General features: G+C 40.4%; 2 protein-coding genes across 3 annotated transcripts in view; one reads left to right on the forward strand and one right to left on the reverse strand.

Annotated features, from left to right (window-relative positions):
• Positions 1–18,188, forward strand: part of capn1a (calpain 1, (mu/I) large subunit a) — a 34,336-nt gene extending 16,148 nt beyond the window's left edge. Inside the window, exons 4-23 of the mRNA XM_034184325.1 lie at positions 2,841–2,910; positions 3,691–3,809; positions 3,888–4,021; positions 4,152–4,320; positions 4,453–4,536; positions 4,622–4,707; positions 7,730–7,804; positions 7,888–8,048; positions 8,150–8,319; positions 8,450–8,461; positions 13,895–14,106; positions 14,235–14,274; positions 14,386–14,451; positions 16,325–16,382; positions 16,513–16,577; positions 16,667–16,735; positions 16,811–16,889; positions 16,989–17,102; positions 17,225–17,283; positions 17,382–18,188. Coding sequence (XP_034040216.1) covers positions 2,841–2,910; positions 3,691–3,809; positions 3,888–4,021; positions 4,152–4,320; positions 4,453–4,536; positions 4,622–4,707; positions 7,730–7,804; positions 7,888–8,048; positions 8,150–8,319; positions 8,450–8,461; positions 13,895–14,106; positions 14,235–14,274; positions 14,386–14,451; positions 16,325–16,382; positions 16,513–16,577; positions 16,667–16,735; positions 16,811–16,889; positions 16,989–17,102; positions 17,225–17,283; positions 17,382–17,408 — 1,869 coding nt within the window. The 3' untranslated portion in view covers positions 17,409–18,188. The remainder of the gene's footprint in view (positions 1–2,840; positions 2,911–3,690; positions 3,810–3,887; positions 4,022–4,151; positions 4,321–4,452; positions 4,537–4,621; positions 4,708–7,729; positions 7,805–7,887; positions 8,049–8,149; positions 8,320–8,449; positions 8,462–13,894; positions 14,107–14,234; positions 14,275–14,385; positions 14,452–16,324; positions 16,383–16,512; positions 16,578–16,666; positions 16,736–16,810; positions 16,890–16,988; positions 17,103–17,224; positions 17,284–17,381) is intronic.
• mrpl14 (mitochondrial ribosomal protein L14) lies at positions 18,057–24,422 on the reverse strand. 2 transcript variants are annotated; one of them, XM_034184326.1, is made up of 4 exons: positions 24,362–24,422; positions 24,077–24,161; positions 18,337–18,762; positions 18,057–18,297 (listed from the first exon to the last, which is right to left on the reverse strand). In XM_034184326.1, exons 2-3 carry the CDS (start codon positions 24,154–24,156, stop codon positions 18,396–18,398), a joined length of 447 nt encoding a protein of 148 aa, XP_034040217.1. In that variant the 5' UTR covers positions 24,157–24,161; positions 24,362–24,422; the 3' UTR covers positions 18,057–18,297; positions 18,337–18,395. The 2 variants fall into 2 exon arrangements, with proteins under 2 accessions (XP_034040217.1, XP_034040219.1); XM_034184328.1 differs by lacking the exon at positions 24,362–24,422 and adding an exon at positions 24,289–24,323 and having other exon boundaries at positions 24,077–24,222.
• Positions 24,423–26,037: the final 1,615 nt, after the last annotated feature.

Consider the following 26,037-nt stretch of genomic DNA (forward strand, 5'->3'; position numbering starts at 1 on the left):
GAAAAGTATCCGACCTTTTTATTTTTTTAAAAAACCTGATGGATTTGAATCACGTGTGCTTGCATGAGCCAACCTTGAACCTTCGTGCGCATGCGTGAATTTTTTCACGCCTGTCGATTGTGCCATTTGCTTGTAAGCAGCCTTTGTGTGAGGTGTGTGTCGTGCGCTCGGCGTTTTGTTCATTCCAAGCTGACTCAGAAAAATGATGCCCACCTCTTCCACCATTCGGAAGATTCAGACGGCTTTCGGTGGCTTTTCAGTCGTGTGACTATCTGAGAAATTGTGGAAGAGCTGGGCATGTCACAACATGTCCTGTGAGGCTTCAACACGAAGGTGCTTTTGCTCCACCGTCAGAAGCTTCAGGAAAGAATTTCGCTGCCACTCCTTTTCATGGCCAAATCTTCTGTCACAGTGGAATGTGCCGAAAAAGTGCTGATGTCCACCTCTTCCGCAATTTCTTGGTTAGTCACACGATGGTCCCGCATCACCACAGCGTTCACTTTGGAAATGATCTGGTCATTTCAGCATGTTGATGGCCGCCCGGAGCGCGGCTCGCTCTCCACCGTTGTGCGGACGTCTTTAAACCGGTTGTACCGCTCCTTAATCTGTGTGATGCCCATAGGATCGTCACCGAAAGCCTTCTGAATAATCCGAATGGTTTCCACCTGGCTGTCGCCCAATTTCTGGCAAAATTTGATGCAATTGAGCTGCTCCAGTTGTTCCATCTTTTTCCTTGGAATGAAAAAACATGGAGCGCACGACACACACCTCACACAAAGGCTGCTTACAAGCAAATGACGCAATCGACAGGCGTGAAAAAGGTTCAAGGTTGGCTCATGCAAGCACACGTGATTCAAATCCATCAGGTTTTTGAAAAAAATAAAAAGGTCGGATACTTTTCTAACAGACCTCGTAAATCCATACTGCAAGATTATATTAGCACTGCTAGTGAAGTCACTTTTTGTATATGTGGGCCAGAGACAAATTGGAAAGGCCTCATTTGTTTTTCCTTGCAATGCATCTCTCGTCTGATTTTATTCATGCAGTATTTTAAAACTGTGTATGACTGATGCTGTGGACACAACACAAAACATATCAGTGACCCACTCATATATCTGACACCAGATCATGTTTGCTAACTCCGACAGAATAGGACAAGTAAGAACAAGTTAAGGATACTTTGAGTGTGCACACCACTGCAGCTCTTGGCATACTGTGGCATCCCTGACCACTCCTCCGCTGTGACATTTGTTTACAGCACTTCAACAAAACAGAGTGCTAATGCATGCAAGAATAGCAACAGTCTGAAAGTGGCATTGCCATTATGTATGTGTGAACGTTACAATGTAGGTTTAACACTATTGGCGCATAAAAAGAAATCACTTAAAGATGAGTAATACCTTAGAAGAGGTCAAAAATACAGTTTGTACATCAATGTACAGCAGTCATTAAGAATTTTTGTGGACTTCATCCACTTTTCTTTATCTGTGCTGGGAATTTGTGACAATATTAACTAGTGGTTGCAGATGACTTCAAAAATAGTGGTTGTAAAGTCCTGTTTTCCTTTACACAGATGTGCATTCTGGAAGGCCATGGTTTGAAACCCTCTCAATACCATTGAAAACCTTTGAGGATCTGTCAGGGAGTCAGTGATGAATGCAAACCCAGTCTCACGCTTTTTTTGTGCTCCTGTCATGAAATGAGTCACATTTTTGTGACGTTTTTTTTTTTTTTTTTTTTTTTTTTTTTGCGATTTCTAACTTTACCCCTTGCCCTAACCATAGCCATAACATAACCCTTTCCCTTCCCCTAATCATAACCTCTACAGACGCCCCCCCCCCCCCCGCCCCCACATCACCCCGCATTGCGTGCTCCTGTCACAAAATGTGCCACTTTTTGTGACAGTATGACGGTATCATGAACCAATAGGTTGATTTTCGTTTTGTGATAATACCATAAAATGGCGTGAGAGTGGGTTGCGAATGCAGATATTCTGTCACTCTGCCGTGGTTTTGTTTTGGGGGGATTTTCAGTTTCAAAATGTTCAAAAATGCCTTTTTTCCATTGTGAATTTTGACATACTGTAATCCCTTGCATTTCAGTGAAGTACGAAACATTGTCATATATGCCTTGACATCACTGGGAGGTTTTCTGAAAATGTTAAGGTTGTGGTAAATTTTAACTGTCGGTTTCCCATGATTGATTTTATACATGTCACATGGTGCAAGTTTGGCATGTTGCATCATGAAATGGCATGCTGTAACGCATTTGTGGTGGGCAACTGTGATCTTCATATGCCAGTTTGTTATGGTTATAGACTGACCTTCCAAAAAGCATAACTGTGAAAGTGAAAAAGCGGCTCAAGTTAATGCTCAGGTGGACAAGTGGTTACTACCATTGGTTTCAGTGTAGGTTCTGGGTTAAAACCCCACTTCTGCCACATTTCTCCATGTAATGTGAAGTTCCGTCAGGAAGGGGTCAATAAAATTCAAGGCCACAGTGAGATATTCAAGATATTGTCATTGCCACCCTTGTTAGTGCAATATCTCAAGAAACATTTTACCAGTTTTATTCATTCTTAGCATGTGTGTCCTTGGGTGATCCCTGGCACTCTGTATTACTGATTTGTGGGCACCGGGAATGTATGTCCTCTCTTGATGACTCTTGTTACACATGTTCTCTATAATTTAAAGGTGTACACATGATGGTACACAGAGACAATATATATATATATATATATATATATATATATATATATATATATAGTTTAAATACACATAATTTTGAATGCATAGTAAATGTTACTATAGTTTATACTCAAACATTTTATTTATCATTAGGAACTGACAAATGACCCTCAGTTCATTGTGGGTGGAGCTACCAGAACAGACATCTGTCAGGGAGCTTTGGGTAAGTAAAATTTTTTTTTTAAAGAATTCAAATGTTTAATTTACAGAACAGTGCAGCATGTCACAGAACAGATACACTCTAAAAAATGAACCACCGAGAAAAAGTGATGTAACAATTTGTATAGATTTTTTAAAAGTTATTTAAACTTAACTAGAGACATCTTGTAGCATTAGCTCAGTTGAAAGTTGAAATAACTAAAAAAAATCTATGCAAATTGTTACCAGTTTTTCTCATTGAGACAATAGTTACTTTTTATAAGTGTACAGTTCAGCACATACAGTAGTATACAAACATTTTACGAATTTGAACTTAAACTAATCTAAAGCTCTTTAATGTGTAATATTTACAAATAAAAAATATAAGACCAATTTCAATCATAATTTCTTTGAGGTGGTACCCTGAAGTTTGTAAGGAAATTGTGTTGTATTTAATCAGATTTTTACAGTTGTTTATTAAGTGATCATGAAGCAACTGTCTTTGTGTTTTTCCCCAGTAATGCATGTAAAAATGTTTTTAAATGCCCTTCTCACCTGTGATGAACTCTCAGAATGTTTATAGGGCCATGTTTGGTACATTTGCCTTTTCACCAAGTATACACAGTTGTGGATGTTTTACATCTAAAATAGATTAAATATACAACACTCCCAATTTATATGCAAGTGTAACCACCTTATTTGCATACTTCCAACTCTGCTTGGTGGTCAGTGTCATCAGATCATCATTAATTTAATGTCTGGCACAAAAAACCTGCAGGAACACAAAATGCTTTGTCACTTGTAGGTGACTGCTGGCTCTTAGCCGCCATCGCCTCGCTCACTCTAAATGAGAGACTTCTTCATCGGGTTGTTCCACACGGACAGTCCTTCCAAGATGATTATGCTGGAATCTTCCACTTTCAGGTACTGAAAGATGGTTTTCTGCAGTCTTGTAAAGTGATGCTTTCAGTTACAGAGTTTTTGATTTGATTCATCTTGCAGTTCTGGCAGTTTGGCGAATGGGTAGATGTTGTGATAGATGACAGATTGCCGGTCAAAGACAGGGAGCTTATGTTTGTCCATTCTGCTGAGGGCAATGAATTCTGGAGTGCACTCCTCGAGAAAGCTTACGCTAAGTACGTATTCGTCATTTCCTGAATAATTCAGAATACTGTATATATTTAGTAGGAAGTGGCAAATGGTTCTCAACATTCATTGCTGCAGTTAATGGAAATGAAACCATAATTTTTCTCTCTGTGGTGTCAGGCTGAATGGTTCGTATGAAGCTCTGTCTGGAGGCAGCACCACTGAAGGCTTTGAGGATTTCACCGGCGGTGTGTCTGAAATGTACGAGCTCTGCAAAGCTCCCAGAGATCTGTACAAAATAATTGGCAAGGCTTTGGAGAGAGGCTCACTGCTGGGTTGCTCTATTGACGTAAGTGCTCAACACAGCCAAGATGCACAATCTATACTCCACTATCTTCAATGGACCAATTACATTAAAAGGATTTCTAGTTAATGCTGCGCTCAACAGCTCTTGCTTAGATGTGCTTTCTTATGAATACAGATCACAAGTGCCTTCGACATGGAGGCTGTTACATTCAAGAAGCTTGTGAAAGGTCACGCTTACTCCGTCACAGGACTGAAACAGGTCCGTCACTCTGTAGATATTTTCCCATCATGACAGTGCCTGCTATCTATGGCGCTTAACCCTCCATCTCTCTGGTATTACATAGGTTGATTTTCGAGGCAGCGTGGAACGGCTGATCCGAGTACGAAACCCATGGGGCCAGGTAGAGTGGACTGGTGCGTGGAGTGACAAGTAAGTGTTTCTGATCAATACCTGCATTGCTTAGTGACCACTAAAGTTATGTAATGTATCACGGTCACAGGTTTCAGAAATTTTGGTGGAATAATCAAGATTGTCGGGTGGAAAAATCCCATTACATTTACTGGTGCAACAAAAAAAATACCTTGCTGCAAAACTATATTTTCAAGGATTTTAGAGCAAAAGGATAGGTATGGTATCTTCCTATAGTTTTTCAGTAGACTGGGATCAAGGTCAGATTTCTTAAGAATTGGTTTAATCATTGCAGATTTAAAACATTTAAGAACATCTCAAGGTTAATAACAGGTTAATAATTTCCAGTACAGTAGGTCCACGTGTAGGCCACAGGTCCTTCAACAGTTTAGGTGATATCGGGTCAAAAAGACAAGTGCATTTAGCAGAAGTTACAAGTTTTGTTAGCATACCCAGCAGAATGGTATCAAATTCGGTAAATCTTGGCATCCTATCAGAGATGGCACCCACATCAGTAGCAGCATGCAGTGGTGGGACTAAGGCATGTTGGGATATATTTGACCTGATGTCATCTATTTATTCTATGAAATAATATGAGAAATCCTGAGCAGTAAATGGAGAGCAGCTTACAGGTGGCTGTCCTTGAATAGGTTTAGCCACAGTGTCACCATGCACAGTCATTGAAATGTGGGACTTTGAGGATGTTAATCTGTAACCACAAAAATATATAAAGTTAAAAATCAGCAAGTCCTATGCAGACCCCTGTCACACCTTGACAATTTAGTCAGCATATGCCGACTGTATAGACCATTTCACGAATACCTCCATTTAGGATTTGGCGGGGTGCGGGGTTGTGATCCTCCGATGTGACCTAGTAATTAAGTCAGAAAACCCTGCTGAATCTGATCATTGTACTCATTTGTCATGCCAGTGTGTGCCTGAGCCTGAGAGCATAGTCATAGTGGGTGGTGGTTCTGATTATTATTATTTTAAGCAGCAAGAAAAGAGAATCTTCAGCCACTATCATAGTAAATAAAAACAGTGTGCAGTTTTTATTAGTTCCTCATTAACGTGCCTTTTTTCATGGGGCAACGCAAATTCCTCTGGCATGGACTGGACCATTAATATCTCCCGGTTCACCGGTTCGTGAAGTTACATGTGTAAAAGAGAAAAAATAAAATTATAATAATAATAATCCTTGTTGTTGTGGCTAAGGATCATTCCTCTAAATGCCGCTGTTGTTACCTGCTGGCAAGGTTACAGTTTGTGTAAAAGGGGGAAAAATAATAATAATAATAATAAAATAACAATAAGCACCACCATTATACTCTCAGTCTCAGGCACACACTATGACAAATGAGTATGATGATTTTATTATTTTTTAATTCCCCCCACCTTTTAGCACGGACGTAACTTCAGTTTGCCAGCCGGTGACAACAGCGGCATTTAGAGGAATAATTCCATACTCCACCAGTATGCTAGCCTTATGGGGGGATTAATTCATTTTCTATACTTGCTTACTCCAGTTAAGGGTCATGAGCATAAATGTATCTTGAAACTATTATTTTTAAATAATTTAATGTGAAAATAAAGTTAACATTTGAACATAGTGTTGTTTCATGCATTTTACACTCAACAAAAATATAAACAATCTTCATTTTGCTTCCATTTTTCTTGAATTAATTGTATTTCTTCTGTGCATACAAAATGCTTGTTTCTCAAACTTTGTTCACAAATTTACAACTCCAATTCCAATGAAGTTGGGACATTGTGTAAAATGTAAATAAAAACAGAATACAATGATTTGCAAATCCTCTTCAACCTATATTTAATTGAATACACCACAAAGACAAGATATTTAATGTTCAAACTGATAAACTTTATTGTTTTTGTGCAAATATTTGCTCATTTTGAAATGGATACCTGCAACACGTTTCAAAAAAGCTGGGACAGTGGTATGTTTACCACTGTGTTACATCACCTTTCCTTCAAACAACACTCAATAAGTGTTTGGGAACTGAGGACACTAATTGTTGAAGCTTTGTAGGTGGAATTCTTTCCCATTTCTGCTTGATGTACAACTTAAATTGTTCAACAGTCCAGGGTCTCCGTTGTTGTATTTTGCGCTTCATAATGCGCCACACATTTTCAATGGGTGACAGGTCTGGACTGCAGGCAGGCCAGTCTAGTACCCGCACTCTTTTACTCACGGGTCACGGGCATTCAGTGTTGGATTTTGGCTTTGCCACTTACGCGTAGAAAGTTCTCCAGATTCTCTGAATCTTCTGATTATATTATGGACTGTAGATGATGGAATCCCTAAATTCCTTACAATTGAACGTTGAGAAACATTGTTCTTAAACTGTTGGGCTATTTTTTCATGCTGTTGTTCACAAAGTGGTGATCCTCACCCTGTCTTTGTTTGTGGACGGCTGAGCCTTTTGGGGATGCTCCTTTTATACCCAATCATGACACTCACCTGTTTTCAATTAACCTGTTCACCTGTGGAATGTTCCAAACAGGTGTTCTTTGAGCATTCATCAACTTTCCCAGTCTTTTGTTGCCCCCGTCCCAGATTTTTTGAAATGTGTTACAGGCATCCATTTCAAAATGAGAAAATATTTGCACAATAAAGTTTATCAGTTTGAACATTAAATATCTTGTCTTTGTGGTGTATTCAATTGAATATAGGTTGAAGAGGATTTGCAAATCATTGTATTCTGTTTTTATTTACATTTCGCACAAAGTCCTAACTTATTGGAATTGGAGTTGTATAAAATTCTGTGCTGGTGAGCACTTCACCTTTGCCAAGATAATCCATCCACCTGACATTTGTGGCAAATTAAGATACCCAAACTCTATTATGGTGTCATGGAATCACAAAGAATTAATTTGAATGAATAGATGACTAGGTGTTAAAATGTGGGTGTTACACTCTTGGAGTGTACCTTCTATTTTCATTTATGTCTATATATTAGTGAAACAAGGGAGAACCCGAAGCGGCTGACTATATTTATGTATTTATTTCCCACCTTTTGTGCAGTTCTCCTGAATGGGATGAAGTTGATCCCTCTGAGCGAGAAGACTTGCATCTTAAAATGGAAGATGGAGAGTTTTGGTAAAACCAGAAGAAGCAACATGTCCGATGATCAGTATAAAGCAGCATTTCACTCATCAAATACTTGACTGTTGTTCTTTTAGGATGTCCTTCAGTGAGTTCACAAGACAGTTTTCCAGGCTAGAAATCTGTAATTTGACCCCAGATGCTCTGAGCGAGGACAGTCTCAGCTACTGGAACACCATCAAGTTTTACGGAACGTGGAGGAGAGGCAGCACCGCTGGAGGCTGCAGGAATCATGCCAGTGAGTTTCAGTGTTAACTGACAAGGAACTACCTCTGAAGCAGAAGACTATATTATTGTGTATTTGACACACTAATACTGACAACAATGCTGTCCTTATAGATACGTTTTGGATAAACCCTCAGTACAAGATCAATCTGTTGGAGGAGGATGATGACCCAGATGATGATGAAGTTGGGTGCAGTTTCTTGGTGGCTCTAATGCAAAAGGACCGGCGCAGATATCGACGCCAAGGCCAGGACATGCACACCATTGGCTTTGCTCTCTACGAGGTGTGAATGGACACAGCGTTATGTTTGCTCATTTGTCAGTTTCATTTTTTTACCTACAATATTTTAAGATGTTTTGATTCAGATAATGTATGTTTACATATTAACTCTTTCCTCTTTCCTTTTTGTGCAGATTCCAGAAGAGGTAAGCACAGCATGAAATACCACTTGTCTTTTATTGTTATTCTTTATCAAAGCATTATGCTCAACAACATGTTTTTATTTTGCATGTATTTCTTAGTTCACTGCATATAATGTACATATCATTGTATTGCTCATCATTTTAATGCACTAGTCCTATTTTTATGCAATTGTTGGTTTTTTAAATTTCTTACAGTATAAAGGTCTGTTTGAAATTTGATGGAAAAAGATGGGTCATTACAATGCTCTTGCACTAAAACCAATACATACGATAGGCCTGTTTTTCAATGTGATTGATTGCCAATTTCAAGCAGGTTCTTGATACTGTTAAGCTGAATATTACAGTAAAATTGGGTTCATTTCATATCAAATAGATGAAAGATGGTTTCATCACCATCTCACAGTCCACAGTTTTTATTATTGTTGAGAACAGTCAAAATAATTGTCAAATGAAAAGTTATAAGTACGACGGTGTGTTTTAAATGAATCTGTGAAGCTGCTGGCATACGCTGGTGTACATGGGTGTAAAACTGATTATTTACAGGTATTATATCAGAGCGTTCCATTACTTACGCAACCCATCATCTTGGCTTTTATACTAATTAATTTAGATGTTATTGAGTTTTGCTTTCAGTTTGAGTTTAAGGAAGATAATTTTAGAATTTTTTGTATTTTTTGTATTTGAAATGGCATAAACAATTAAAATGTGTGAAATACCAAGTGTTCCAATACTTTTGGAGGACACTGTATGTCATAGAATCCAATGGACGTTGACATTGTCTGACCTTTACTTTGGAGACCAAACATTCAACATCGTCAAAACTATTCCATTTATTAATCATATTAGCTCAACCAGTAATTTGCACCGCTTTTTCTAAAATTGGAGGAACTTTTAACTTTTGACCCCTGTACAAACTGACATGGACCTTTGTCACCATTTTTGCTGTTTTTGCCCCATAACTCCATAGAATTCAGTCAGATAGTCCAAAATATACCTTTTTTGAATCTTTATGATCACACAGATAATGTGGTATACCTTTCAATATGATTGGAGTATTTTCAACCTGGCTGCCTATTGCAAATTCAAGTGGCCTGTCTGCTTTTTCAAAAGAGTAATGTCTAAGGAGTATTTGTGCCATGTTTGGTGCTTGTGTCACCATTTGAAAGATTGTTTCAATTATCTGCTGCACTAATTGATATGTGGTTAGAAAAGGCATTGATTCTCACCAAAGCATTAACATTGGAGAACATTTTCTCCTTTTTGTTCATTCCATCATAATTTTGGTGAGCTGTTGTCCAGTTGAAATTATACTGCATCAACATTAGTTTGAGGGCAGCACGGTGCTTAGTGGTAAGCACTGTTGCCTCACAGCGAGAAGGTCATGGGTTCAGTTCCCATGGCCTTTCTGTGTGGAGTTTGCATGTTCTCCCCGTGTTTCCTCCGGGTGCTCTGGTTTCCTCCCACATCCAAAGACATGTGGGTTAGGTGGATTGGAATCTTTAAAATTGTCCGTAGGTGTGTGTGTGGGTGTGTCTGTGTCAGGCTGGCGTCCTGTCCTGGGTGTACCCCGCCTCGCGCTCCATGACTGCTGGGATAGGCTCCAGCCCCCCGCGACCCTTAATTGGACTAAGCGGTAGAAGATGAATGAATGAACATTAGTTTGATGGCATCATGTGACTCGATATCAATTTTGATCGGCTGTTGTATGAAACTAGTTTCATAATGAGTTTTACAACTGTTGCAATTAGGGCTGTCACGATTAGGAATTTCTGGAGACGATTAATTGTCAGACAAATAATTGCGATTGTCTATTTGTTTTTCTTTTTTCCCTTCTTTATATTCTACTATCGTAGTATAATTACGCAACTCTGGAAGAACGTTTGGCTTCTGTGAGTGGAGAAACTGGGAATATTGTTGGGAAAGTGTAGGTACACGGACCCACAACAGGGGGCGCAAATGAACGGACAATGGAGGAAGTCAAATAACACTTTACTGTTGTGAATGGGCACAACAAATACAACAGATAACAACAATGGACAAAAAGCCAAATCACAAAAGGTGTCGTGTGGGCAGGCTCGAAGATAGGAGACGTCTGTCCAAAGCAGAACCGGAACCACACGATTTCCTCCGCCACCAGACCCCGGGAATACTGGAGCCGCCAAGTCCCGAATTCCCAGGTGGCCACTGCCTCCGCGTGTCGGACCTGGTACTGCTGGCGAGGAACAAAGAAACAATTAAATGTGGGCGCGTTTGCACCCAGCAATCCGCACGGCAGGAAAACTACCTCCACCTCTTGTTGGAAAAGGAGTCTGTTATACAACGCACAAAAGTCACAAAAGGTTACTGTCACACAGTTAGCTGAGAATGTTACCTTCCAGGTAGAACGATATCTCGGCAAAGAGGTGGAGACGTTGTCCTGCTGATCTACCCCTGCTGATCAGATGATTGGTAACAGCTGTTGCAGGTGATGCGTGGCAGCTGTCACCCTGGCTGCTCCTGTGAGGCAGCTGCGCCCTCTGGTGCCTGGAGCCCGCACTCCAGACAGGGCGCCCTCTGGTGGTGGGCCAGCAGTACCTCCTCTTCTGGCGGCCCACACAACAAATATAGTGCAACATTTTTATCTTCATTTTGCATACAGTCCCAACTTTTTATGATTTGTGGTTGTTTCTGTTGCATTTCTGAAATTGTTTCTCCACATCAGTCACATTTTGTGCTTAAACACTACATTAAGCTCAAGATTGAACAAATAAATACTTTTGGAAAATAACAGCTGTTAAAGTTCAGAGTTCTCACTTGCTTTTTGTGATCTGTGCGTCTGAACATCACCACAGCTTCTCCACGTTCATTCATATATTCTCATTTTTTAAATAAGTTTTTAAAGATATTTGACCGTTTATTTCATCTCATGATCTCATAAATTCAGTATACGACGCGCACATGGTGTGAACAGGACGGTAACGGCAGAATCACACCGGGAGAGAAAATTCAGAGAGAAGTAAAAGCAGCTCCAGGTTTTGTTTTTGTTTTTTTAACATGTTCACTCGGGTTAAAATCCTCTCTCTGCTCCGCGCTCGCTGTCTCACGTGCACTGATGGTTCTCAGCAGCGTGTCATGCCTCCATTCAGGAATCTCCCTCACCCACCCCCTCCCTCGTAGTCTGCAGCCTGTTGACTCCATGCGCACACAGACACACACACCGACAGCTCCTTGGGTAAACTCCGCATTTTACACGGCTTTGAAGAAGACGGCCACTGTTTTAATCGGCCGTCTTATCCAAACGGCAGGATGGATCGCTCCTCAGCCTCCATGTTATTGTCCTGCCTTAAGACGAGAGCGAAACAGAGTGAGCGAGGCTGCAGCACAATGACGTCAGATTGAGTCGTTTTATGCTTTGTGGATAAAATAAATAACTGACGGTAATCGCGAATATGAAAAATAATCGCGATTGGCGAATATTGTAATAATTGTGATTGCCCTAGTTGCAATTGAGTTTGACAAGTTTCAAGTATGTTACAAAGTGCTTTGCACCACGCAACTCCACAGCAGCTTAATTTCATCCATGTTTAAAATAACTGAAGTTGCAAGAATTTTTCACTGTAAAGTAAAACAATCCTAAGAATGACTCAGAAGCTTGGTATCAAAGACATCCTCACCAAATTTTCTGGATCTGACAAATGGAGATAGTTGTACATTCTCAGTTGAGCAAACAGCCCACCTAACAACAAAAATAACATCTTGCACACAATTACACACAAGGTGTAAAAATGCAAGCATATAAATTAAACACCTTTATTGGGCATGTGAGAAGATGATAATTTGTCATTCTAAGTCAAGTTCTTTTGATTGCAGTGCTATAGTTTTTGTCAGACCATAAGACACACCAGTCCAATATTCAGGTCAAATTGTCTCTTTACAAGCTTGTATCTTTGTGAAACTTTTCCATATATACACTTCCCTCTTTCTGGGGTGGTGATGTGTGTCACCTTAAAACTCAGGTCTTCCACCAGAAACTTGGGAGTTTGAGAGGGTCTTGAGTATTATCTTAGCTGTTCCTGCACTTTTCTGGTCAAAGACCTCAAATGTTGCATCTGGAATCTACTGGAGCCTTTCTCACTTTTGGGGTCATAGCCCTAAGAGCTCTTGTTACCACTGGAACAGCCGTGGCCTTTGCCTTCCACATATTATCCAGTTTTTCCTTCCACTCCTGGTACTTTTCAGTCTTCTCATGCTTTCTTCCTGAAGCTGCTGTCACTTGGAATTGCCACAACTGCTACAGTTGCCATTTTCTACTCAACCATCACCATGTCTGGTTGTTTGGATTTCACCTGTTTGTCTGTGTGGAACTTGAAGCCCCACAGCACCTTAGCTCTACTGTTCCTCACCACCTTTAATGGTGCTTTCCATTTGTATTTGGCACAGATGTTCCGATACACTATTCCAGCTGCTTGGCTGTGTCTCTCAGTGTGTGCTGTCCCATCTTGCCTTCTGCCACTACATATGTGCTGGACCGTCTCAGGAACATCTTTGCACAGCCTGCACATGTCCTGTCTTCTGTGATAGATCCCTGCCTCTATGGATCTGTTCCTCAGAGATTGTTCTTGTGCAGCCATGATCAAAGTCTTTTTCTGTCCATCAGGCAAGCCTTAGTTAGCAATTAAGCTTGGTCATGTAGAACTAGCCCCACATTGGCAATGAACTTGGAATGACTCAGTGGACCGAAGTGCTGTTGGACAGCAATGAGGCTGAAGTAATCTGCTATCTGTGTGATCAGCTGTTTAAATGTATTTATTTATTTTATGCTTACTTCTACCGGGATCCTCGCCATCCTACCAGACACTTCTAATGACTTTTTTCCCTATTCAGTGGTGACAAAAAGAATTTTACTGAGTGTTTTTAGCTTGCTCCATACCTTTACTTTGTATAGTTGGGTTAGTCAGTGAAGTTGTAAATCAATATTGCACTGAGTAAAATTAACCCCAGAACCATTTCTGAATCTCTGCTATCACTTTTGATTGTGATTCTATGGATTAAATGCAGCCATTTATTTCTTTATTTGTAGTTTTAAAAAATTGTAAATGAAGGATTTTAATCATACCCTCTTTTTTTTCCACATGGCATCATTGGACTTTATACATATTTAAGGTCCTGAAAGTTTCACAGATATCTTAAACAGTTCTGAAGATGCATTGATTTTAAAATGGGGGAAACAAACAACGCAGCTTTGTAAGCCTAAACAAAGTAGTGCTGGAAAGAAAATGTGCAATTCTGAGAAGTCTGTAACCATTTTCTTCCTTTATTTATTTGATATGAGAATGACTCACTGTTGTCCGCTTAGTTGTGTTGGTGGGCGGTAATGCAAAAGGCAATAAGTGAATTTTAATAAAGTAATAAAGCAAATTACTGGCATGATAAGTGGCTGTTTTCTGTTGCTCGCAGTACAGAGGTTGCCAGAACGTCCATTTGAAGAAAAAATTTTTTTTGAGCCACTCATCATGTGCTCGATCAGAGACCTTCATTAATTTGCGAGAGGTGAGCACACGGCTTCGTCTGCCACCTGGAGAGTACCTTATTGTCCCCTCCACCTTTGAGCCAGGTAGAGAAGCCGACTTTGTCCTCAGAGTCTTCACTGAGAAGCAGTCGGATACACAGTATGTGCCTGTACATTTCATTTAATGCCAGCTTTTTTAAAAAAAAAAAAATGCTGTTACCTTGTCATGTGTGTGTTCAGACCTTTTTATAATGTGTGAAAGCAAAAACATATTTTTGGACTTTTCAGAGAACTCGACGATGAAATCTCTGCAGAGTTGGGTGATGAGGTTGGTGTTAGTCACATGACTTGCATTTAAAAATCAAAGCAATTATATTCATATTCTGAACTATTTAGTCATTATTTGCACCTGTGCATAAATATTGTTGCCCTCCTGCAGGATGAAATAACTGAAGATGATATTGATGACTCCTTCAAGTCCATGTTTGCCCAGTTAGCAGGAGAGGTAGGTTGTCAAAAAGTCTTGTTTTTGTCTGTTTCAAAAATCTATTATGCTGGAGGTTTCCTGTGCCAGTGCATGATTCCGCAAGGACAACAGATAGGAGAGGGACTGAGCTGGAAAGGTTGTGTAGCAGTTTAGGGCATTAAAGGATACAGGTGGAAATGTGCTGACAAATGAGGACAGTGTGTTGAGAAGGTGTACCGGTTCTGATTTTTAAGAGTAAGAGTGATTGTATAGCTGCAGTAACTACAGCGGCACAAGGTTGGTCAACCACAGCATGAAGTTGCGGGAAAGAGGAGTGGATAGAGGCTTTGTCAAAATGTGAAGATCTGCAAGCAGCAATATGGTTTTATGCCTAGAAAGACCACTATAGATGCAATATTAGCTTTGAGAGCTGATGGATAACTATAGAGAAGGCCAGGCGAAGTTTGACTGTGTATTTGTAGATTTACAGAAAGCTTATAACAGGGTGAAAGAGAAAATGTGTGGCATTGTATGAGGAATGAAGCGATTAGAGGCATCCTGTCCAGGGTGTACCCTGCTTCTCACCTGATGACTACTGTTATAGGCTCCAGCCCCAGCAAGTGGGTATAGAAAATGAATGTATGAATTATGAGGAAATCTGACAGAGAGGTATGTCAGGGTGGTACAGGATATGTGCAAGGACAGTGTGACAGCAGTGATGTGGAGTATAAAAGACAGATGCATTCATGGTGAAAATGTAATTACACCAGCGATAGGCTCTGGGCCCTTTTCTTGTCTAGAGTGGTGATGGACAGGTTGCCGGACAAATCAAGCAGAAGTTACCATGGACTATGATGCTTGCAGCTGGCATTGTGATCTGTAGTATAGTAAAGAGCAGGTTGAGACTAGCCCGGAGAGGTGGAGATACACTCTGGAGAGCAGGGAAATAAGTCATTTGGAGCAATCTATCAGTCGATCATATCAATCTATCAATCAGTCATTCTCATATCAAATAAATACTGTATATGTGCTTGTATGAAGGGAACATAGTGGAATACTGAGGTTGAAATGAAGAGGTAATGAAATCCTTATAGGCCCTGAGGTGTCCGGTTTACAGGTAGGTAGTGAAGGTAGATGAAGGTTTCAATACTTGGAGTCAACCATCCAAAATAATGGAGAGTATGTTAGAGAGGTAGAGAATAGAATAGAGCCTTTGTTGTCATTGCACACATATATCCATACAACAAAACTTGTCCTCTGCATTTAACCCATCCTAATTACAGTTAGACACAATCTAACCACAAGGAGCAGTGGGCAGTCACAGTCCAGCACCTGGGGACCAACTCCAGATGTAGACTGTGCCTTGGTCAGGGGCAGAAACAGGAGCAGACCCTAAATAAGCATGTTTTTGAACAGAGTGCAAGCAGAGTTGGACTGGGTGGAGGAAAGTGACAGGAGCAATTTATGACAGAAGGGCATCTTGCAAGAGTGAAAGGTAAGGTTTACAAGATGGTAATGAGGCCAGTTATGCTCTACAGCTTAGAGGCAGTGGTGCTAATACAAAGGAGGCAGAACTGAAGCTGCAGTTTTCCTTGAGAGTAACAAAGGAATGAACACATCAGTGGGACAGCGCAGGTCAAACTGCTTGGAGACAGAGGCAAGATTGAGATGGTTTGGACATGTACAGATTATTGGTCTGTGGGCACTGGTCTGTGGCCGTCCACTGGTTGGATTGTGTCGAACTGTAATTATGACAAGTTAAATGCACAGGACAAATCTTGTATATACACAATAAAGGCCTTCCTTCTTCTAATTTGGATCAGTTTTTTAAAATATATAATCAACACTGTAAGAAGTGCTTACCCTGTAAATTCTGTACTTGATCTCTTTTCTTTACCCCTTGGCTTTCCAGGATATGGAGATTTCTATTCGTGAACTTAGGACCATTCTAAACAGAGTTGTCTGCCGCCGTAAGCTATGTTTACAATAAATGACTTTTTATAGCTGTTGGAAAACTTGTACACACCATCCAGTTCCATCTTTTTTTGGGGTATGTGTAACAGGTTTTGTTCAAGTTTTCTTCTCCCTGCCCCATTTCAGATAAAGATCTGAAGACTGATGGCTTCAGTATGGAATCTTGTAGGACCATGGTCAACTTGATGGATGTATCCTCGTCTGCGATGAGCCATTAATAAAACACAAAATATATCACTTCTTTTTGTCATGTTTGATCCCTTGACCCAGCAATTCCCAGAAAGATGGCAGTGCTCGTTTAGGGCTGGTTGAGTTTCAGATTCTGTGGAATAAAATCCGGAAATGGCTGGTAGGAATCAGAATGCCCAAAGAAGACTGCATACAATTTCATATGTATAAATTTACTTTTTTTTTTGTCTCACAGGTCATTTTTAGACAATTTGACCTCGACAAGTCAGGGGCCATGAGCTCTTATGAGATGCGTCTTGCTGTAGAGGCGGCAGGTAAAATGCATTTTGGCACTTATTCCTGAAACCCTACGGTAAGCATGAGAATAGGAGAGGTGAGTCACCCTTTCTTTTTTTTTTGTTCCTTCTCTGTAGGTTTTAAACTGAATAACAGACTGAACCAGATTCTGGTAGCTCGGTATGCAGACAACGAGATTATCGATTTTGACAACTTCATCTGCTGCTTGGTCAAGCTCGAATCCATGTTTAGTGAGTATTACTACTACAGATGTTGGTGTATGTAATTGCCCATTTGCAGAAAAAAAAAATATCAATTATGAACTCATGTACACCACACTTGGTATGAATAAGTTTGTTTTGTTTTTAAACAGGAGCTTTCCAGCAGCTTGATAAAGAGGGGTCAGGATTGGCTGAGATAACGCTAACAGAGGTGTGTTCTCCTTGAAGAGTAAATATGTACAGTAAATGATCTGGGACTTGATGGCTGCTTTTTCTCCCCTCACTGATTGTCTTTTATCTAATCCATAGTGGTTGTACCTGACCATGTGTGGTTGAAGTGGACCATCTTTGCTGAAGCAGGGACACTGAAAGATTTAGTATCCTGCAGCCTGCCATGAACCTGGAGCCCCGAAGACCCTCTGCCTTTTAACAGTTCCCACCACAATAGCTGCATGGTGCAGAACCAAAGTCCACCCAAGCCAAGAATTTCTTCTGTCTCTGAACCTATGCAACCCCACAGTACAGAGCAGTCACTGTGCCATGTAGACACATCTGTAACACAGCATGAGCAAAGTATGGAGGGAAAAAAAAAAATCTAAGTATAAATTCTGTTATTTTTAATATTTCTGCACTTTAGTTTTACAGACTGTCTGAATGCTAAAAGTAACAATTCTGAATACATTAAAACTGACAAAATGGACAAATATAAGTAAAATGTAACTTCAGATATGTGAGATAATTATTTTACTGTAATGCTTTAGAAAGTCTTGTAGGGTCTCACTGTACTTCCTGATTTGAAGTATTTTAACATATTCAGTTGGTTCTTTCATCAGTTCACCTGTGGGTGGCAGTGTAGACATGACTAGATTTCAGTTTTATTTTATGGATGTGATACTGGTTTAGATGGTATCTATGATTAAAAACTTTTTCACTGAAATGTTAGCTCAGTCAGTTGCACTATTAATATGTATGTGAAAACCAGTCCACTGTAAAGACATTTACAGGGATCACAATACTGAATGCCTTAGACATAAAGTTATACCAGTGCTGTTAATGCTGCAAGTTAAAATAAATTGTGTTGTAATTATAAGCTGTGCCTTCAATAAATATTTACCCTCTAGAACTTGTGCATATGTAGTGTTATCATGTGTTCAGGTCAACATAACACAAACCTCTTGAATGAATTAATAGTTGAAATTTACTGTCAGCATTTTAAGCTCTGGAGGAAAAGCAAAAACCAAACTAGCATCATTTTGTTTTTAACCCAAAATGTGAAACAAGCTCTGGTTGTGTGGAAAAACAACTACAGTGATAAATGACAACTTATACAAATGAACTAGCAATTGCTAACAGTTTTGAGTTGTCCCCCTCTATCTTGCGGAGATGTGTGGGTATGGGGACCTTGATTCTTGTTCCTGTAGGGTTCCCGTTGTCCTCAATCAAAACAACATTGTTCGAATCAAAACGCGGCGTCATGACTGCCCCAGGCATTTTGTGTCCAACAATAATGGCCTTCTTCTTCTGTCCTTTGATGGCAAGCAACACTCTATCACCGACTTTTCCCACACCATTCTTGGTGTAGACGTGGATTACTCTTGGTGGGCGGTGATACAGTGTGTTTCCAAGAGAGCTGTTATCCACAACACGAACTCTTGTCATTTTCTGAATGGCTGCTGCAACAGCTGACACACTGGGAAGAAAAACAACATACACCAGTCATCTTAAAGCTACAACAAGCCCGCTGGAACCCAAATCAATACTAAAATGGGGGATGAAGATAAAGGCTTCTTTCTCACTTGCAGTGAAAGCTGTGAATGAATTGGAAATATTCCATTTTAGTGTTGTGTGGGAATAGAAGCGACTGATGTTAAGGACGTGAGCCCATGTTTGCCAGTCGTGAAAAATCGGAGCTGCCTCCAATGCCTCATACCTGTCGCTACAACTATTCGTGCACAACAACGGCTGAAAGAGAGAGCATGCCTCGTGAGAGCCCATTCGATCCCTCTCTTGGCAGGGGTTGACCAAATTCCAGGTGATACACACGAACTTTTGAGCTGGCTGTGGAATTTGTCTAAATGCCCCCACGACAGTGGAGATGCCAAGCAACACATGGTGTGCCAGAGTGTCAGCTCTCCCCTCAACATGTGCTATGCATGTGTATCGCGCCCCGCTCCCCCCACAATACATGTGGTGTGCGTGTGTTTAATGCCCCCCCTCACTCCCCCTGCAACACGTGGTGGCGTGCATGTGTTTTGCCCCCCACACACACAGACACACACACAACATGTAGCATATTGGGGGGAGGGGGGCATACTTGCATGGAATGCTGATATGTATACAGCATTCCACCTCATTGTGTACATCACAATGAGGCGCCTCTCAGCTGATCACTGGCCAGAGACTCAAAGACAGCTAAAAATGACAGCTCAGTCCACACGATGTGTCTCATTAAAAACAGAGACCATAGCCAGCACAGGTATAGAAATAACTACTACAATAACTACATACACAATTACATGCCAAAATAAACAAAACAAAAAAAAAAAAAACGATCACATAACACAGAGAGTGACACTTTGGTCTTTGCGCTGAACGGACAGGGGGCGTGGCTGGCTGCCAGCAGCAGCAGCTGTTGACATCTCCAGTCCTGGATGTCACAGCTGTACAACACATACCATGTTTTGACGGACACGACCTTACAACTGTCCACCGTGGCGTGTGTGTGTGCTTGCTGTTGTCACGTGGAAATACATATATTGCATGTGCGATAGGATGGAGCGCGCACATTGACAGGCTGTCCCAAGTGAAACGGACCATCAGATCACGTGGACATGCAGCAGGCAATCTGAATGCCACGTCTGTCTGACAGGACATGCGTGTCCTGTGTGTGGTGCACCACAGGACTATGACAAGCCAACAGTGTGACAAATATGCCACTTTCAGTCACGTATCACCAAAAATACACCGTAACAAATGCCATTTTGTCAGTTATTATGGGACTTTTTTCACCATAATTAAAGACGACGAAAACTTCATTGACAAATACATGATCTAATTTCTCTTTTTACCTCCGCCAAGGAGGTTATGTTTTCAGTTGCATCCGTTTGTTTGTTGGTTGGTTTATTAGCAGGATTAGTCAAAAAATTCTCAATGGATTTCAATGAAATTTTTACCACGGGTGTATCTTGGCCTAACTTAGAGGTCATTAAATTCTGGTAATGATCCGGAACATGATCCGGATCCAGTATTTTTTTTAAGAATTCTTTATCATTGCAGGATAGGGCCAGTTTCAACATTTTTGCATCTAACTTCATGAAGACGGGTAACACAGGCTGAACAAAATTTAAGTTACGACACAACAATAACTTAGCATTTGTTTCTCCTCATTGAATAAACTTATTAGAAGAAAAAAAAAATTGTGTAATTCATGCAGTTTCTCTTTATAAATACATTTGCTGAAGAACTAAGGGTTTAACCACTGAATCTGAAACATGACGGTAGAAGCGTGAAACGACGTGGAATAAGTCTCTTTGCCAAAGGGTATTCCATGTGACGTCAGTGACCCTATGGCATTGGTTTGCGCTCTCCGAGTGCTTCTAGTTTAAAAAAATACATTTATCTCCTTGGTTATTTTAGGCATTTTACGCTCCTGTTATAAGACAGTGATTGTACAACCCCTGGCAAAAATTATGGAATTACCGGCCTCAGAGGATGTTCATTCAGTTGTTTAATTTTGTAGAAAAAAAGCAGATCACAGACATGACACAAAACTAAAGTCATTTCAAATGGCAACTTTCTGGCTTTAAGAAACACTATAAGAAATCAAGAAAAAAAGATTGTGGCAGTCAGTAACGGTTACTTTTTTAGACCAAGCAGAGGAAAAAAATATGGAATCACTCAGTTCTGAGGAAAAAATTATGGAATCACCTTGTAAATTTTCATCCCCCAAATTAACACCTGCATCAAATCAGATCTGCTCATTGACACTGACCCTATGCCATGACATTGACCCTATGTGTCTTTTTGCAAGGAATGTTTTTGCAGTTTTTGCTCTATGGCAAGATGCATTATCATCTTGAAAAATGATTTCATCATCCCCAAACATCCTTTCAATTGTCCAAAATATCAACATAAACTTGTGCATTTATTGATGATGTAATGACAGCCATCTCCCCAGTGCCTTTACCTGACATGCAGCCCCATATCATCAATGACTGTGGAAATTTACATGTTCTCTTCAGGCAGTCATCTTTCTAAATCTCATTGGAAAGGCACCAAACAAAAGTTCCAGCATCATCACCTTGCCCAATGCAGATTCGAGATTCATCACTGAATATGACTTTCATCCAGTCATCCACAGTCCACAATTGCTTTTCCTTAGCCCATTGTAACCTGTTTTTTTTCTGTTTAGGTGTTAATGATGCCTTTCGTTTAGCTTTTCTGTATGTAAATCCCATTTCCTTTAGGTGGTTTCTTACAGTTCGGTCACAGACGTTGACTCCAGTCTCCTCCCATTCGTTCCTCATTTGTTGTACATTTTTCTATTTTTGAGACATATTGCTTTAAGTTTTCTGTCTTGACGCTTTGATGTCTTCCTTGGTCTACCAGTATGTTTGCCTTTAACAACCTTCCCATGTTGTTTGTATTTGGTCCAGAGTTTAGACACAGCTGACTGTGAACAACCAACATCTTTTGCAACATTGCGTGATGATTTACTCTCTTTTAAGAGTTTGATAATCCTCTCCTTTGTTTCAATTGACATCTCTTGTATTGGAGCCATGATTCATGTCAGTCCACTTGGTGCAACAGCTCTCCAAGGTGTGTTCACTCCTTTTTAGATACAGACTAACAAGCAGATCTGATATGATGCAGGTGTTAATTTGGGGGATGAAAATTTACAGGGTGAGTCCATAATTTTTTCCTCAGAACTGAGTGATTCCATATTTTTTTCCTCTGCTTGGTCTAAAAAAGTAACCGTTACTGACTGCCACAATCTTTTTTCTTGATTTCTTATAGTGTTTCTTAAAGCCAGAAAGTTGCCATTTGAAATGACTTTAGTTTTGTGTCATGTCTGTGATCTGCTTTTTTTCTACAAAATTAAACAACTGAATGAACATCCTCTGAGGCCGGGGTTGTAGAGCAGTGGTAAAGTTTCGTCTGTTAATCAGAGCTTGCAGGTTCAAATACCGCGAGTGGCATTTATTTTTTATTTAACCATGGTTATTTAACTGCAGGGTTCTGTATTGGGTCCCCTTTTATTTATTATTTATATCAACCCAGTGATTTTCACTAATTATACACCAATATCTAATCTATAATGTCCAGCGGTGATTGTAGTAATTATTTATATACCCGGCTGGACATAATAAGCGAGCACTGCTTCATTCATGTCATTTCATGACTGTACGTCTGTAACCATGGGTCATATACAGAGGCACAGAGGGATCATACTTGTCTGCTCAATAATTAGGATTAAATATTGGACATTATTATCACTTTACCAAGGCGTTGCTAGGCCGGTATCGCAGATTTACGTCAACGCTACCTGGCTATACCCGCCAGCTGTGTAAACAAATGACGTCATAGCGCGCAGCCCAAGAACTGTCCGCGGAGGAAAAGATGAAAATCAATCAATCAATTTTTTTATATAGCGCCAAATCACAACAAACAGTTGCCCCAAGGCGCTCTATATTGTAAAGCAAGGCCATACAATAATTATGTAAAACCCCAACGGTCAAAACGACCCCCTGTGAGCAAGCACTTGGCTACAGTGGGAAGGAAAAACTCCCTTTTAACAGGAAGAAACCTCCAGCAGAACCAGGCTCAGGGAGGGGCAGTCTTCTGCTGGGACTGGTTGGGGCTGAGGGAGAGAACCAGGAAAAAGACATGCTGTGGAGGGGAGCAGAGATCGATCACTAATGATTAAATGCAGAGTGGTGCATACAGAGCAAAAAGAGAAAGAAACAGTCCATCATGGGAACCCCCCAGCAGTCTACGTCTATAGCAGCATAACTAAGGGATGGTTCAGGGTCACCTGATCCAGCCCTAACTATAAGCTTTAGCAAAAAGGAAAGTTTTAAGCCTAATCTTAAAAGTAGAGAGGGTGTCTGTCTCCCTGATCTGAATTGGGAGCTGGTTCCACAGGAGAGGAGCCTGAAAGCTGAAGGCTCTGCCTCCCATTCTACTCTTACAAACCCTAGGAACTACAAGTAAGCCTGCAGTCTGAGAGCGAAGCGCTCTATTGGGGTGATATGGTACTACGAGGTCCCTAAGATAAGATGGGACCTGATTATTCAAAACCTTATAAGTAAGAAGAAGAATTTTAAATTAAAGGCGAGAAGTGTGTATTGGTCCCAATATGGATGATTTTCTCATGGATAGTCCGACAATGAACAGCAGCCAAAGCAGCCAGCTTGATAAAGGATGCACTACCAAATTTGGAGAGCAAATTTTTTTTTCTCCACAGCGACTGCACGACGTGGTTCCACACGCCCCAGCTGCTCGCATGGTGTTCCCGCTGTGACGGTTTCATGCGCGCACATCACAATGTGATCTCTCATGCCTGGCCGACCATGTGTCCCTCCTGACGTTGGCTCGATGTTATCGGGGTTCGCTCATTTGGGCTGTTTCGTCGTGATTCCTACTTATTCGTGCTATGTGTGAAGGGGGCCTTAGTTAGGAACCTAGTACCCAACTGTTACTGTATTAAGTACTATGGTGGCTTAGTGGTTAGCATTGGTGCCTCACAGCAAGAAGGTTGTGGGATAGCTTCCCGCCCTTTCTGTGTGGCATTTGCATGTTCTCCCCGTGTCTATGTAGGTTTCCTCCCACAATCAAAAACATGCTTAATTAGGGTCTGCCCCTTTCTCTGACCATAACCAAGGCAGTGTCTCTACATCTGGAGTTGGTCCCCCGGTCACTGGACTTTGGCTGTCCACAACCTCAACCCTCTTTAAGTGCAAACTACAAACATGGCGACTAAAATTTAACAAAACATATCTTACCTAAAGGTCCTCTGATGGGCTACAGACGAAGCACAAACCAGGAGCCCAGAAAGTCTGGTTGAAAGCTGAGGAAGAGCCATAACTACAACAAAGACCACCACAGTTAGCAGCTAGCCTCACGCTAGACAGTCTCGACAGTCATTAAACACAAAACTAATCAGGCTACTTTCACGAGCGACTAACACTCACGCAACATCTGACAATTTTATTACCCAAGCGTTAACTAGAGATCTATAAAAATATTTTAAAATGTGAAATATACAAACCATTAAAGCATTAGCTTTATGTAACTGTCCAGCTCTCCACTCCAATGTCAAAAGTATGGCGTCATCGCAATGCGACGTAAGTCTATATTTCCATGGCTCAGCGTAGTGTGGAGTTCAGTGCTCAGCGTGCCGCTGAAAATGTACTTGCGCATTGACTCCTACAGTTACGGTACCAGAGGTTGGTACGGATGCTTGAGGTGGCCAAAATAGATGTGTACAGCAAACCTTAGAAACTATATGAAAATTTATAAGGTATATCTTATATATTGTATTCCAATTCTAAGGTTGAACTATGCTAGTATATTAAGGTATATCTAAATATCTAAAAAGGAAGAGCAAAATAGCAGAGTAGAAAAGAGTAGAGTAGAGCCATTTAGGTGCCTGGTCTTGAGAACCAGGGATGGTAGGTTGAAAAGATTTTTTTATCCCATGGGAACTCTCCCTACCCACCCAAGAGGCTCAAGAAAAAAGTATATATAATAATAAATAATAAGACATAAGAAAGATAAGACATCATATATATATATATATATATATATATATATATATATATATATATGTGTGTGTGTGTGTGTGTGTGTGTGTGTGTGTGTGTGTGTGTGTGTGTGTGTGTGTGTGTGTGTGTGTGTATAGTTATTTCTTCCCCCAGTTCTTTCTGAGCTTTTTTTCTTTCTTTCTTTCTTGAGATAATAGGATTAATAAAAGGAATAGTTTTGATTGTGTTGAATTTTTGGTCTCCAAATTAAAGGTCAAACAAGGTCAACATCCATTGGACTCTATGACATAGTAACATGTTAACTAAGAATGATACATGGTCGAAACTATTCCTTTTTAAAACCCTGTTAACTCAACTAATAATTTGCATCTTTTTTTTTTTTTTTACCAAAATTGGAGCAACTTTACCTTTGGACCCCTGTACAAATTGAAACTGACCTTTGTCACCATTTTTTGCTGATTTTACCCCATAACTCCTGATCATTCAGTCATAGATTTTCTAAACTATACCTTTATGGAATCCTTACAATCAGACAAATAATGTGGTATAGTTTTCAAAATGATTTGAGCATTTTTAATTTTGACCCCTATGTAATTCTTCAGTTGACCCCTACCTGGCCGCCTATTGAAAGTTCAAGTGGCCAGTCATTTTTTTCAAAAGAGTAATGTCTAAGGAGTATTTGTGCCAACTTTGGTGCTTGTATCACCATTTGCACGATTTTGCTCTAAATATTCTCTTAGCTGCTGCACTAATTATGTGAGATGCCTGGACAGTTACTGCAGATGTGCTGAGGAACATGGCTAAGAAGATGTGACATCTAGACAGAGGAAGGAAAAGGAGGCAACTTGGTGTTGGACTGAGGAAGTACACGAAAGCACAGAGTCAAAGTGATAAAGAATTGGGATAGCAGGTGGAGATGAAAAGAGTCAACAGGAGTACCAGGAGATCCATTGTATGTTGAAGAGAGTGCAAAAAGCTAAGGAAAGGGCATACAGCAGTGAGTTCTACATGAAGTTTAACACTAAGATGGGAGATATGAAGGACTTGTATCAACTGGCCAGACACTGGGACTGAGCTAGGAAGTATGTGCAAGCAGGTTAAGGTGACAAAGGATGTAAATGGAAATTTACTGATAAGTGAGGAGAGTGGGTTGAGAAAGTGGCAGGAGTATTTTGAGAGACTGATGATTTGTGAAAAAT

The sequence above is a fragment of the Thalassophryne amazonica genome, chromosome 13, assembly GCF_902500255.1.
Source record: "Thalassophryne amazonica chromosome 13, fThaAma1.1, whole genome shotgun sequence".
Classification (NCBI taxonomy): domain Eukaryota; kingdom Metazoa; phylum Chordata; class Actinopteri; order Batrachoidiformes; family Batrachoididae; genus Thalassophryne; species Thalassophryne amazonica.